Here is a 16,083-nt window from a genome sequence, read left to right on the forward strand (position 1 = left end):
GTAGATTTTCTAGGCATGATTTTACTTTCTCAAATATGTCCGATCCTCCTGTTTTTGTCTATTTTCCTTTCGATTTTTTTTCATCACCAAGACATCTTGGAAATATTTGTAAATAAGACTCTCCATCAGAGAGAGACTTCTGTTAAAGCAATTTCATAGGAGCATCTGTCATCACCAAACTTTCACATCTTTTAACAAATATATTTTTGCCTTCTTTTGATATCTTCCTTTTTCTTAATCACATATTCTTTCTGAAACTCAGACCCAAGCACGGGCTTCAGTTTTCCTTCAATTTCAGTCTGATGTTGTGTTTAATAGCGTCTATTATTTTTAAAATTTAGACATACAGCACAGTAACAGGCTGTTTTGGCCCACGAGTCCATGCCGCCCAATTTACACCCCATTAGCCTACACCCCTGGTGTAGCCAGAGCCCCCGGAGAAAACCCACACAGACATGAGGAGAATGTACAAACTTCTTACAGACAGCACGAGGCTCAAACCCTGGTTACAATCATGTCTTCTATTATGTGAGAAAGTGATTTCACAAACAATGCACAACAGTTTTCCTGACGGACCCACTATAAATAACCCATTTTCCCACTGTTCATTGAATTCATGCTAACTCTCACTTTTTGCTTTTCTTTTGCTTGTTTTCTTTTGCACTGTGACAGGGAACTGAATGTAAAAAACAAGGCTTCATTTTTGAAAAAGTATGAAAATGCAAATATTCACGAAGGATGAACAAAGCACAACTCTGTGGCGCATGAGTGTCAATTGTAAACTGACTGGCAAACACCTGTGGCGCACGGCTCGCGTAGATGCCTGACGCCTCAGGATCAAACTCATATCAAACATGTATTAAACAGTTATGGAACGACTATAGAACAAAAGTCCTTCTTTCCTAGTTTGTCTCATTGAACATTTTTTAAATTGAAAATTGACTAATTTAAAAGAAGATGACATTCACCAAAGGATGTGCAGGAAATAAAATAATTGCTTAATTTTAGATTTATTCTCAGTAAAACCCATTTCTCACTCCAAGTTATTTGAATTACTGTTACAGTTTTTTTCAACAAATCAGTTTTTGGTTAATACTTCTTGCCTGAGTAGGCTAACATTTTTATTATTATCACTGGGTGCAATGTGTCACTTCTAATCCTCCAATACGCCACTTTGGGCACATATGGGCCATCGGATCAGAGGTCAATCCGCAGGACACAAGAACAGCAGAGAGAATCACTGGAGTTTCCCCTCGCCCCCACCCTCATCAACATGATCGTTGTCTGAAGGGGGCTCAGAATATCATTAAGGACCCCGACCACCCTGCACACAGCATCTTTCAGCTGCTCCTGTCAGGGAAGAGATAACAGGAGTATCAGAGCCAGCGTCACCAGGCTGAGGAACTGTTTCTTCCCACGGGCAGTGAGACTGATGAACTACTCATGCTGTTCATACAAATCCCTCCAAGACTACTACATTATTTAACATTATATATTTATTTTTATATATTGCACTGGAAATCCCTTGGACTTATGTGTCCTATGTCAATGTATGTTTCCACGTTTTTTTGCATCGAGGACCGAAGAACACTATTTTATCCAGTTCTACTTACAATTGTATGATCATAATAAACTTGAATGAACTTCGAACATTGTAACAGTGCATATTTGACATTGCATCCTTGCCCCCGTGCTCAATGCCCTAGTCGATGAAGGCAAGTGTGCCAAATGCCTCCTTCAGCACCTGTCCCTTTCTATTGCCGGCACCTGAATGTTTCAAGCTCTTTTTGTTTTTATTTCAGTCCCAGTTTATTAACCCTCGTGAATCTTTAATGTTTGTCCCCATGAGGCCAACCCACCCTTTTTGGGATGTGGTATCCAGAATGAATGGGGAACTCCAGCCTGGATCTGCCATGACTGCACCACAGGGACATCACCTCTTCTTTTAGGTATACAGAAACCCTTGGAAGGAAGAGACAGAGGAATATGGGCATATTTGCAAGTATAATGGGGATTAGAATCAGCCATTTTGGTGTGCATTCAAAATGTTTGCTTTCAATGGTCATAAAATAATTCATTGGAAATTTAAAAAACTGGCATTTTGCAATGTTTAAGTATCCATTTTGCAATAGAGAGGAAATTTACAAGGGGAAGATAGGTTAACATTATGATATCTACTACATTAAGAAGGGTTCTTCTGCAAGGAGTCTAGCAGGTTATTGCTAACATTCATACTGCATGTAAAGAGTTCAATTCACAGAGTATAAGATTATAATTGGCACTAAGCAAAGGCTGCGTGAGGGCACTGTTGTGGAGTTCATTCAGGTGCTTCAATTCAAGAATCCTTTATTGTTATGTAATAATACAGAAAATGTAATATTTCATGAAATCTCCTACTGCCTGTTGTAAGGACGACAAAAAGTCACCATTCACATTGCCCAGTCCCCTTACAGTAAGTGAGAAAGAGCAGCAGAAGTGAGTCCCTTCAGAGACACTAAGTGTCCATGGATTGCCCTCCAGTACTCCTGCAGCCTTTGTAACTGCACAGACCCCTGTTCAATTCCTTGGCAACCCGAACTCCATTTCCAAAGCTCTGACATGATCAGGTAGCCTTCAGTGCTCGAGGACCTTATCTGACATGATCAGGTAGCCTTCAGTGCTCGAGGACCTTATCTGACTTGATCAGGTAGCCTTCAGTGCCCGAGGCCCTTCAAGAGACCTTCTTGCCCTCAGCACTCTCACAAATCCCATTTCCATGAGTCCTTTGACCGCAAATCATTGAGGGTCCTTCAACTGCCCAGTCCCTCGGTGGTCTGCTGCCCTGGTCACCATCCTGTAGGGTCCTTCAGCCGCTGAACCCCTCGATGATCCGCTGCCATGGTCTCTGTCGGGTAGGGTCGTCTCCTCTGCTTCTCCTTCTCAACTGTTGGGGGGGGGAGCTGGGATTCTCTCCCTGTTTCCAGTGCCCTGCACCAGTCCACAAGCTCTCGTAGGTCGCTGCCGAGCACAGGCACTGCCATCCTGGGCAGAGACCCCACAGTTGCAGGATTTTAAATAAAAATGCTGTCAACTCCTTTAACAGGCTGTTTAAAGCCCGGATGGAGCTGTTGGCATTAGGACCTGTGGAGTGTGATAGTACAAATTCTATCACCAATGTGTATATGTACATCTGTACAGATGGTCGTGTAGGATGACTGTGATTGGCTGAGAGTGTAGCCACACTTACTGGCAGGTCTTAAAGGATTGCTTCTAGCCAGATCAGGTCATTCTGGACTGGTCGACCTACTTGTGATATGCTCCAGTCTTTTAGTTAATAAAAGCCTTGGTTTGGATCAACAAGTCTTTGGTTCTTTCGACACGCATTACATGGAGCAACATTGAGTCTCTGCTCTCTGCTTGCCTGGGTTTGCACCAGTGGCAGTGCTGCCAGTTTTTTGATGGATGCAGGAAAGAAACTATCTTTAAGCATGTTAGTCTGGAATGGGGAAATGTACAGTTGTGTTCCCCTCAAGAAAATTACATCTAATTTAAGGAAATTTTTACAAATTTGGTGCCTGTATCTGCAAAAGAGAGGTTTACATTTTTAATTTTTTAGTTTTCTAAAATGTTTTTCTTAGCCTCTAAGACTTGTGTGGAATCCCATTTGCGATAAAATAGATATGAGTTTTCGATTAGATGGATTTTAACATCTTCAGCAGCCCATTCTTATTTTTTTTTTAATTTTTCTCTTTCCCCTCTTTTTCTTTTCTATTCTATATTTTCTTCATCCTTTCCTGGGACTGTACGGGGGTGTTGGGGTATTATCATCATGTATTTGATACTCAATATATTTGTATTTTGAAATATATTTGAATGCATGTATGGTTAAAATGTTTAAATAAAATGTTCAACAAAAAAAAGCATATTAGTTCATTCTTTGACCCTCTTAACATTCCCCTTCCTCCACCCTAAAGCAGAGGAAAGTGTGTCCAGGGTGTGATGGATCCTTCAGTACGCTGGAGGAACTCAGCAGGTCTCACAGCATCTATTGGAGGTAAAGATATAATAATGGAGATACCTTGAAGAAGGGCTCAGGCCTAAAGTTTTTTTTAATTTAATTTTTTTTAAATTTAGACATGCAGCACTGTAACAGGCCAATTTGGCTCTACAAGACCGTGTCGCCCAATTTACACCCAATGAACCTACACTCCTGGTATATTTTGAACAGTGGGAAGAAACCAGAGCCCCCGGGGAAAACCCACGCAGATATGGGGAGAATGAACAAATTCCATACAGACAGCGTGGGATTCGAACCCAGGTCTGGTCACAATCACTGCCGCTACGCCAACTGTGGCAGTTGTATATCTTTACTACCTATGGACCAAACAAAGGGTCGGTTATACATCTTTACCCCCATGGACACCGCGAGGCCTACTGATTTCCTCCAGCAAATGTTTTGTTTTTACTGTAATTACATCATCTGCAGACTTTTGTGTTTCACTGGGTCCTTCAGTGCGCTGGCTGCCTTTCCCCGGTAGTGGGTGATGGAGATGGAGTCCACAGAGGGGAGGGATGTTCACCACCTTCTGCAGATTCTTCTGATCCTGAGCAGAGCAGCTCCCTGCCCCACACTGTGATGTACCCAGCGAGTCTGCTTTTTATGGTACACCTGTAGTAGAGGCTGAGGGGTGGGTGGGGGGGGGGGGGGAATTCATGGTGGACTTCCTTCACCTCCTGAGAAAGTAGAGGCATTGTGCGCTTTCTTGACATCAACATGCTTGTCTCTGATCTGGTCATCAGAGATATTCATTCTGAAGAACTTGAAGCTCTCTACTCTTTTGACCATAGTGCCATTGATGTGACGGGGGTGTAGACTCTACCCTCTCTCCTGAAGTTTTCACTTTTGACTTACTGCGGATGAGAGAGATAGGAAGCTTGTTTCAGGGGTGGTGGCAGTATTTACCTTCTTCAGCACCTGGTGTAGGGTTTTTATTGATTGTGAAAATATCCTGCCTTGATTTGTGGGGAATTATAGCTATTATTCATTTGGACACTTTAATGGTTAGCTTGTGCACCAACTGATATAGACGGGCTCTCTAAACATGCCCATCATGATCTGAAAAGAAGCCAGCCATTGGCTGATCATGGTCTCTTTTCAAAATAAAACAACCACAAAATAAAACATGACAGATTTGGGTTATGTTCTCCCCACCCCGCCCCCAATTTTGGTTTATCTGAAAAAGACACAATCCGTTGACATCCCCAGAAGGCGGTATAAATCTGCTGCCAAATTTAATTGTACATGATCTGCCTCGAGAAGACTTTATTCAAACTGCAGCTGTTATTCGTCGTCAAGACTCACTGCCTTCGGAGATATCAAGAAAGAAATTACTTATTAGTGGAAAGTGCTTTTCAGAGAATTAGAGCAGGGATGGCTGCACAGAAATGGCACAGTTTGCATGGCAGGTCGCACAGCACTTTCACAGTGCCAGTGCCCCGGGTTCAAATCCAGCGCTGTCTGTAAGGAGTTTGCACGTTCTCCCCGAGACTTGTATGCGTTTTTCCCCAGTGTTCCGGTTTCTTCCCAGCCTCCAAAAACGTAAAAGTTTAGTAGGTTAATTGGTCACATGGTGTGGGCTCGTTAGTATAGAACATAGAACAGAACAATACAGCACAGGACCTGCCTGCACCTATCCCCTGCCTGTTTGCGTGTCTGTCTACCTGTCTCTTTAATATTGTTATCATACATGTTTTTTGAGGGGTTCTTGAGGGGGTCATTCTGGGTACCTACCACACTCTGTAAAAAAAAACATAAATCTACTTTAAACTCCACCCCCTCCTCTCTCCCTTCACTTTCAATTTGTATCTTGCATTTAACATCTCCACCCTGGAAGAAGGACTCTGATTTGTATAATATCTATAATTTGAGAACCTACTGGTGGAACTCCACTTTCTCCGAGAAAGTATTCCAACCTCTCCTAAGAACTAATTCTTTCCAATCCCGATGAGTGTCTCCTGCACCTTCTCCAAAGCCTACATTTCCTTCCTGGAATCTGGCCTGGAACAAGGAAATATATTCCAAACATGGCCAAACTAAACTTTTATACAGCTACACCAGACTTGGAATCAAAGACTTGTTGATCCAAACCAAGGCTTTTATTAGCAAAAGACCGGAGCTCTTCACAGGTGGCCGACCAGTCCGGAATGATCCGACCTGGCTAGGGACACAACCCTTTAAGGCCCAAACAATAGGTGTGGCTTAGCTCTCAGCCAATCGCTGTAAGCACAGTCTAGATACAGTAACTATATACACTATGTACATTGGTGATAGATCTGTACTATCACAGGAGCCCCTGGGGAAAACTCACACAGACACAGGGAAAATGTACAAACTCCTTATGGACAGCACAGAATTCAAATCCCAGTCCCGATCGCTGGCACTGGAAAGGTGTTGCACCAACTGCTAGGCCAACCATGCCGCCCTGTTCATTATCATCCGATGAAACAGTATTTCCTCATACCACAATGCACAGTATATAATTATCACTTATATTCATAAAGATTACACTTAAAATATATATATAAATATTTTGGGATAATTTACAAGATACGCTTCCAGGACACTGTTCATCAGTCTCACTGCCTGTGGGAAGAAGCTATTTCCCAGCCTGATTTTAATGCTCCTGTAGCCAGGGCCAGACTATTTTGCACCCTAGGCAAGGCCAATTACCTGCACCTCCCCAAAAAAAATTGCCAACTTCAATTTTCAGAAGCAGATGTTTTGTAGAAAGAATGGAAAACTTGAGACTTCTAAATTTACTTTAAATGGCAAAAAGAATAAGACAAAATTACTGACCTAGAACATTTTCACAGACTTTGCAGCTCTACTATATTTAACATAATATAAACTATAATCAGCGTAGAAAGTATTTTGCATTAACAGTTAAAAAAAGATAAAAACGTGTGTAAAATGCAAAAGACAGCACTAAACCGCAAAGCTAATAATGAAACAATTAATTTAAAAAATAATAATGTAACCTTTATCAACAAGCATTGAAACTGCTCACGCGCCTGATTACTCAAAGTGATAGCAATTATCTGCCGTCAAAGCCAAGTTTCCTGAAATGTAATAAAGAGGTGTGTGATTTCATGAGTGTGTGTGGGTGGTGCACAGGCTCAACGCAGATATCTATTTATAAACCAATTACACAACACAACAAATATATGAGCAAGAAACTGATGGGGGAAGACAAGCTCTATCGAGCTACTACTCGATAGCAAAACAGGCTCAATAGTAAGGCAGACACGATCACTTGTTCCCACGCGTTGCGCATGCACAGCAAATGATGTGGCAGTCGTGAGAAGAGTGGGAAAAATTACTGTATATTTTTATCTGTGTGTGTGTGGCCACCACAAGAAGATACATATACTAAATCATTCATAAGTTAGTTTCATTTACCTGCATTTATTTATTTATATTTTATCTGTATTGATCTTTTATGAATCTTCTTTAAAATATTAATATTTTGTGCCAAAGATTTCCTCCCCTTGACATTCTTTACAGCATTAATATTCTTTTCCAAGGCAGAGTTCCCCCCTTTGCCTCCTACTGGGGAATAGGCCTCCTCAAAATCATAGGCCATGCCAACTGGCCCATTTGGTCCCTGCCTCTGTTCTGGCCTACCTATCTTCAAAGCCCGCCACACAGTAGTCCACTTGACATTGACTGAAACACTATGGCAGCTGCCAACTGTGCCAGAACTATGCACCTGCGCCTAGCTGCACTAAACAGTCCCTCGTCTGTGGGCCCACTGCACACATGCCTGCCGGCCACAGTACTCAAATCCATTGTGCATGCACAAAAGAATAAAGATGGCCATGCCCAGCCAGCCACCGAACCTCAGAACAGCGACTAATACATTCTTGCCATCCTGACTGCCCCTCCTCTAAGGTCTAAGCCCTAGGTGGCTGCTGAGTTTGCCAAGTGGTAGCACCAGCCCTGCCTGTACCTCTTTCCTAATGGTAGTGGGTCAAAGATACTGAGTGCTAGATGGAAAATGTCCTCTATAATTCTTTAAGCACTGTTTAAGCCACAGTCCCAGTAAATGTCATCAATAGAGGACCCTCTGTATTGACTTCCGCTCCAAGGCTTTGCCGCCACCACCCCACAAAGTGATGCGCCAGACAGGACACTCTCAATTGTGATCCTGTAAAATGTTGTCAACAGTGCTGCACCTTCTGACTAATGTTGTGGCCTCAAAAGAGTCTGTCCATTATATGCACATGAAGGAACTTTGTGCTCTCCATTCTCTCCATGGCAGAACCGCTGATGTGTAATGGAGAATGGTCGGCCTTTGTCCTCCTAAAGCCCACAATCATCTCATTTGTCGTCCACATGCAGACTCAGCAGCTCAGAAATAGGCCATTGTGTGCAACTCACCCAATGTGTCCCTGACCTGGTCCCTTTTTCCAGCACTGGATCTCTCAATCATTTCTGTGTATATTCCTGCCTAAATGTCTTTCAAAGTGATTGTCACTGCCTGTACTATTTCCTGTGACAGCTCGTTTCACAAACTTACCACCCTTACAAAAGTTGGCCCCTTAGATATTTCCCCTCCCTCCTTAAAATAATGTTCTCTAGTTTTAAGCTCCCCAACCCCGAGTAAAAGTCTGTCACCATTCACCTTGTTTACGTCCTTCATGATTTTTCCAATGTCTTGAAGGTCACCCCTTGATCCCATAAACTCCAGGGAGAAAAGCCCCAGCCTGTGCTGCCTCCCCACAGAATTCAAGCCCACCAGTCCATGCAATGGCCTGGTGGATCTTTTCTGCACACTCTCTAGGGACACCTTGCAGTGGTGAGACAGTCTCTGGATAAAGCTTGCTGACTTTGACATTCATGGTGAATCAATGTGGAGGGGGAGGGTGGGGGGGGGGTGTCAGGAGGTTTAAGGACCACTGGGGGCTCTGGCTATCAGCCAGCCCAGAAGTATTTTATGTTCCTGGGATTTCCCATTAAACTATGTGTGAGAAGGTCTTTCCCATTGAAAGGAATGGGACAAAAAGGCTGCCTCTCCTGAGTTGGGTTCTACAAATAGAATAAATTTACATTCAATTTAAGTATAAATAACATTTTTAATTTAGAGGTGCAGCATGGTCCATGAGCCCACACCATCAAAATACACCCATGTGACCAATCAGCCTGCCTTTCCCATATGTCTTTGGGACACGGGGTGGAAACTAGACCATCTGGGAGTAAGTGACATGGCAATGTGCAAACATGACACATGGACAGCGCCAGAGGTCAGGATTAATCTGGGGTCACGGGAAGAGTGAGACAGCAGCACTAACTGCTGTGCTGGAGTACCACCCTCCATGCCTCGGGGACATGGATGCTCAGAAGTGCGGACACCAGTAGTTATATGGATATGGAAATCAGATTAGGGATCAAAGATGAGTAAAACCCAGGATGAACTGTGAACAGGTTCAAGAGTCCGAACGGTCTAGTCCAGCTCTGATTTCTGATGTCTTTATGTTCTTTTGGTGAAGTCGCTGGTTTTGCTATCCTGGACACTGCTGCTAAATCGATTCTGATCCTTTACTGACATTGCTTCTCCTCAGCAAAGAGCGACTGGGAAGGTTCTCTTTGGTTGCATCTGCCACCATCTCAGACTGGTTGAAGAGGATTACTTTGGAGTGGAGTTTAGGAATCGCCATGGAAACATGGTAAGCAATGCCCTTTGTCAGTGAAGGGGTAGCAATCTTTGCAGCGGCTTTAGCCTGGAGCGCTGATGTTCTGAGCTGAACAATTGCTCAATTGGAGAAAGGTTCTGAAAAGTGCCAAGAACCAGTGTTCTGTCTGCTAATTTCATTAGATTGATCATTACCAATGGATCTAAAGATGTCTCAAAGTATTTCACATAAAGTTAATAACAAGGGGTCAGAAGTTCTTCAGCATTTTGTTAATTGGAAATTGAGTGCTTAGAGTTTTATGGGAAATTATTGGTACAGAGATTCCATAGATGACCCAGATTCTATGCCATTGGGTGCTGGGTTGCTGGGAGATGGACGATTGAGAATCCCAGACCTTATGGTTCAGAGAGGATTATCCCAGCTGGAAATGCTTGCTAGTGCAAGCCACTCTGGCTAACATCAAATTTTGCCCAGTTAGCAACAAGCCAGGCAATCCATTTTCTAGATTAATGTCTTATGCCCCTAGTACAGTGAGGCCATTGCACAAAATGAAAAGGTGGTTGTCCACTCACTCTGAGCAACTTCAAGGTGAGTTTCCAAGTCGGATAATAAACCACATTTTTTCAGCTCTCAGTTCAAGTTGATAAAAGGAGTGAAATTTCTCTTGCTGTTAGTCAAATGCTACAAGAGCCATCTGGCAAACTCATTGACCTTTCTTCTTCTAATTCCTGGGTAAATCTTTCAAGAAAGCCAGTTTGACTTCTGAAATATAGATTTGTCCATTTTTCCTAATGGCTAATCTTTGTTCACTTTCCAATAAAGATTTCCCACAAAGAGGAACTCAAGCAGAATTGCTTATCTGGTTACTCCCAGATAACATTGACACCACAATCAAGCAGCTAACTCAACTCGATGAGGAATCTGGCATTGGCCTTTGATTCCCCATGCCAAAGATGCTTTGTGATTAGTAAGGGATTGCTTAAGGTGGTATGTAGGTGGAAAGATGAAAGTTTGAAAACCACTGTTTTAATCGTACCTAATTGACTCGTTATGTGCAAGGTTTCATAACTCCAAAGGAAATGGGCCAATGACAATTTTTCTCAAACAAGATATTTCAGTAACAATTGGGTCTAGACCAATGATTGTCAACTTTCCCTTCCCACTCACATACCACCTTAAGCAATCCGTTACCAATCACAGAGCACTTATGACATAGGGATTACTTAAAGTGGTAGGTGAATGGAAAGAAAAAGGTTGAGAACCACTGGTCTACACAGTGTGTAAGGAAACATACCGGGGGGTATGGGTTCCATATTTAAAAGTCATTTGGATGGGTACATGGATAGAAATGTGTTTGAGGTATATGGATCAAACGCAGGGAAATAAGACCACTCAGATGGGCATCCTGTTTGGCATGGATGAGTTGTATCCATGCTAAACAGCTCCATGACTCAAGGGCTCTAGGATACTGACCTGAACCTTTGTCTAATTTCAGGTTTGGTTGGATCCCCTGAAACCTATTTTCAAACAAATCCGAGGTAAGTGCTTTGTGTGTTTTGAAACTATCTTCAACTAAGTATGAAAGGATGACTTGTTTTTGAGCTGTAAGTTTGCAAGGCCCACGGTCTCCACCAGGAGTGTCGGGCTTGGAGCAGTCAAGTAGGACAGAATAGTGTAGGACTTGAGCCGGTGGGAATCACATGCTCTTGTCATTCGACTGCAGAAACAAGGAGTTGGAGATGGCCAAAATGAACTTCCAATCCAGTTAGCAGAAGGAATTTGCTTCTCTCCCCACAGATGCTGCCTGGACTGCTGTAACTCCAACATTTTCTCTTGTTAACTCAAAAAACAAAGTTTTCTCTTCAGATTGAATCCAGAACCTAAAGAAAGAAGGCCAATATTTCATTCTGTATCCAGAGTAACATGTACTATTTTCATTGCTAAAGAATAAGGTAAATTCTTCTGAAACCCCACTTAATTGTCCAACATTTTCCTCTCAATACAATATGAGTCAGGTTGGACTTCCTTAACGTCTTTGGGCTATCCATTCCATAAGATGATGATGGTTCCTTTCAGTCAGTATGAGGAAACCCCATTTCTCAGAAAAGGGAGCAGTGAGTGCGTGAATGGATTTAATTGAGTAGGGGGTTGCACAGGTCCAGACCCACCCTCTCGACATCCCCTCCTGGATCCAGTGGCATGGTGAGGTCCAAGATGGCTGGGGGAAGTTCTGTTGAAGTGAATGGCCAGACCAAGCTTCAATGCAAGGGATGCCCTTTCTGCGCTTCATGGCACATGTTTGCTAGGATGGCTGTTTACCCTAAGCGAGGGTTCATCTGCCCTTTGACAGGTCTTGTTTTTCATCCTGCAAGGTATCTAGCCACCCTCTGCACCAGGCAAGCCTGGTGGGGGAGCTGGTTTAGTCGCCAACCAGCCATCCAAGCCACAGGTAATACTGGGTTACATGGTACCAGTAGCACTCAGACGAGTGGCCTGACATGTAACATAATGCATTGGTGAAACCACACCTGGAATTGGCCTCATTGGCAACAATGATGAATCTGCTTACAGTTGGGCAGCTTATAAAATGAACGAGACAAAGGAGATGACTGTGGACTTCAGGACAAAGGTTGACCACTCTCCATTGTGCAGGAGTGGTCCATCATGCACAAATTTCCTTGGTAGGCATATAACTCCTCCTCATTAGTCAAGAAGGTGCTGCAGCGCCTACACCTCCTAAGGAGGTTGAGAAGGCCAAGGCTACTGCCCTCATCTTGACAATCTTTTACAGGAGCATAATGTCCTGTCTGGCTGCATCATTGCATGGTAGAGTAGCTGCAAAGCCGCAGACCGGGTCAATACACAGGATCATGAAAGTGGCCAAGAAGCTTCTTTTCCTCTGCTGCTCACATCTACCAGGAGCATTATTTAAATAGGGCTCAAAGAATTAGAGAAGACTTTTTCCATCCATCACACAGTATCTTTCACCCACGATCATCAGGATGGAGGTTCAGGAGGAGCATGAAAATTAGGACTGGCAGGCTGAGAAATAGCTTCTTCCCGCAGGCTGTGATATTGATGAACAGTATCTTGTAACCGAGTAAATCATCCCAGCATTTTTATATCTATTTATTTTAAAATATCTCATTATGTATATACGTGATAATTCTGCACCGAGTATTGTGCGTAGATGTGTGTGCACTGTGTTCCAGAGAAACGATGTTTTGTCAGGTTGATTATGATAATAAATGAACTTAAACTTGAATATCGGTCTCTTTATGGAAGGACAGGTGTACATGTATTGGGACCAGTTCAGAGAGGACTTACTCAATGAATACCTGGAAATGGTGGGGGGGTAGTGGGGGGGGGGGGGGTGGAGGATTGTGAGGAATAGTTGAACAGGCTAGGGGAAGGCTTGTATTGGATATTGTTTAACAGAGTGTGAGGCAAGGTGGTTGAAACACATAAGATTGCAGTGGAAGGAGGGAGGATAGGTGTGGAGACAATGCTTCCTCCTTTGGGAGAATCTAGAGCCAACTATTAGAACATCACAAATTTTCTTGCATGAAAAGCAACTGAGAATATTTAATGGTCAATTTTGTATTTATAATTCTGTTTCTGTCTCATGGCATGCGTATGTAGCGGCTCTATAGATAGACTACAACTCCCAGAAGTCTAGTGGACCGGCACGGGACATCATGACGTGGCGCGCGTGGTTCAGCGTTTTCAAAGAATACGTGCTTGGCTCGAGTAATTGAGTTATGATTTACCAGCAGCTGTGTGTAACATTATTTCGTGTTCATCAGCCACCCCTGCGTTTTCAGTGGCTACAGGTGGTCATTTAATTTTGATGATTGGTGTTTCTTTGGTGCCTGTATGGCTGCACTGTATCTGTACACCCTATACTTATTTATATGACAATAAAACCGAAAACTCGTACAACTTTAAAAAAAAACAAAAGTGTGCCGATTTAAGACAGAAGGCCTTCTGTTAAAAGGCAGTGAAAAGGGAGCTTCTGAATATTTTTAAGCCAAGGGCAGAGTCTTGATGAGCAAGGGAAGGGAGGGTTAAATGTAACTGGGATTTGGAAGGAATGTGAAAGCACAGAAATGCTGGAGGAATTCAGCTGGTCTCGCAGTGTCCTTTGTTTATGGGTCAGCTCATTGGAGCAACTGGGAGAATCTGTGCTTCACAGCTGCTGAGACTTAGGTTTGAACCAGACCTCCAGCATACCAGTGTGGAGTTTCTAATCCTCCCTGGGACAAGAGTGGCTTTCCTTCCACATCTTGAATCCATGTAGGTTGATCAATTCTGGCAGCGGTAAATTTTCCTCAGCGTGGTGAGGAACAGGAGAACGGGGAGAATAGAATAGGATTGGAGTAAGACTGGTGGGGATAGGTGCAGGGTGGACTCGATGGGCTGAATGACCTGTTTCCACACTGTACAAGTCAGGTTGAAGATGAGCTTGGATGCAATGAAGAGAAAGAAGGTACTCGGTTTAATTTTTTTTTTAAAGTTCAGACATTGAGGCCCTTCCGGCCCATGAATCCATGCCGCCCAAATACACCAACAAATTAGCCCACAAATCCCATACCTTTTTGCAGGGTGGGTGAAAACTGGAGCAACCCAGAGGAAACCCAAGCAGGCACAGGGAGAATGTACAAACTCCTCACCATCAGCATCAGTTTTGAACTGGGATCGTTGTCACTCTAATAGCATTGAGCTAACAGCCATGCTAAATGTGCCTCCCACTTTAGGTAAGGAGCATTTAATTGTAGTTTGGATGAAGGACCGTTATAACACAGACCACAAATGTTGCTAAGCTCCATCCACTTGGCAATGACCCAATGGCTCCAGGATCAGCAGGAAGATACTGGCAATGAATCCAGTTTCCCCGTTTCGTTCAAAGGCTGGAAACCCAGTTCGACCACTGTCAGGAGTCATCCCCTTTTTTGCTTTGACCATGTTTTCTGTAAATTTCTAAATCCAGAATGTTGCCCAGATTGGAGAATATGTCTTATGAAGGAAGATTAACTGAGCTAGACTTTTCACTTTGGAGTGATGAGAGGTGAAATGTCAGAGGTAGGTTTTTCATTCAGAGTGTGATGTATTTCCAGGGCAGGTGGTGGATGCTGGTAAAATGGAGAGAGTCACATGGATGCAAGCTAAATAGATGGTTATGGGTGTGAGGTAGGGAATGATTAGATTGTTGTGGAGCAGGTTTATATAGGTCGACACAAAATCTTGGGCTGAAGGGCCTGTACTGTGCTGCATGTTATTTGTAAATGGTGTCGAAGAGTGGCGGAATTTTGTGAATCCTGGACAGCTTTTCACCACACCTTGGTATATGTGACAATAAACCCAACTCCAAACATAGTAAACCAAACTCTGAATTGCCTTCAAGGTGAGTAATTGTGAAACAGTCTGGTCAGTTCGAATGCACTAACACAAAAGTGCTGGAGAAACTCAGCAGATCATGAAGCATCTGGAGGAATTGAGGATGAACAACGTTTCAGGCCTGAGCCCTTCGTATGAACAAAATGCAGACAGGCACTTGAATGAAGAGGTGGGGGGAAGAGAGGCCAGGAGGGAGGAAGGGGCAGGGGGAGGAGAACAGATGAAAAGGTCGTAGGGGGATATGGGTGGAAAAAGATGAAAGAGACTCAGAGAAGGGTTTAACGGAAACTGGAGAAGTTGAAGTGAATGCCATCTGGTTGGAGAGTGCCCAGACCCCCAAGTCTCCGTTTAAACCCCTCCCCGTCCCCGAGTTTCTCTCTCTTTCCCTATCTCTCTGTCTCCATCCCACCCAATTCCCTCTCCATTCAGAGAGTGAATCCCTCCCCCAGCACTTCTCTACCCTACCACCCATATCCTCCACACTCCCTCTTCCCCCAACCTATTCATTCAGGCACCTACCTAGTGTTTGCTGAGGGCTCAGGCCCAAAAGGATGGTGATCCTTTACTTCCTTTAGATGCCGTGACCTGCTGAATTTCTCCAGCACGTTTGTGTATTGTGCTACAAACACATCCTCTGCAGACTTTCCTGTTTAACTGTCAGTTCAAATGGGTTGTTTGTGTGTTGTGACTTCTATATAAATTAAATTAGGAACAATTCAGTAGGGAACAGCTCTGCTTTATATTGACTCCTATTTTCAGAATAGAGCCGGCATGATCTTCGGTTCCAAGCTGGTGAAATCTCTTTTATTTCCCAAAGGTGAGAAGAATGTTCTGTTCCAGTTTGTGGTGAAGTTCTTTCCACCAGATCCCGGCCAGTTGCAGGAGGAACTGACAAGGTGGGTACAACCTGCCCACAACAACCCAACCCTCTAAAGTAGAGGCCATATATTTTTGGGCGTCCTGATAGGTTTCCATCATGGACGTTTGTACCGTCAGATTTTGGTCAAAATGCAG

At 43.4% G+C, this 16,083-nt stretch overlaps 1 protein-coding gene across 1 annotated transcript in view; it reads left to right on the top strand.

The window, feature by feature from the left end:
* Positions 1 to 16,083, top strand: part of LOC138741749 (FERM domain-containing protein 7-like) — a 51,726-nt gene that overhangs the window by 15,413 nt on the left and 20,230 nt on the right. Inside the window, exons 2-4 of the mRNA XM_069896038.1 lie at positions 9,601 to 9,705; positions 11,168 to 11,210; positions 15,887 to 15,965. Coding sequence (XP_069752139.1) covers positions 9,601 to 9,705; positions 11,168 to 11,210; positions 15,887 to 15,965 — 227 coding nt within the window. The remainder of the gene's footprint in view (positions 1 to 9,600; positions 9,706 to 11,167; positions 11,211 to 15,886; positions 15,966 to 16,083) is intronic.

Source organism: Narcine bancroftii, chromosome 8, assembly GCF_036971445.1.
Source record: "Narcine bancroftii isolate sNarBan1 chromosome 8, sNarBan1.hap1, whole genome shotgun sequence".
In the NCBI taxonomy this organism is placed as follows: domain Eukaryota; kingdom Metazoa; phylum Chordata; class Chondrichthyes; order Torpediniformes; family Narcinidae; genus Narcine; species Narcine bancroftii.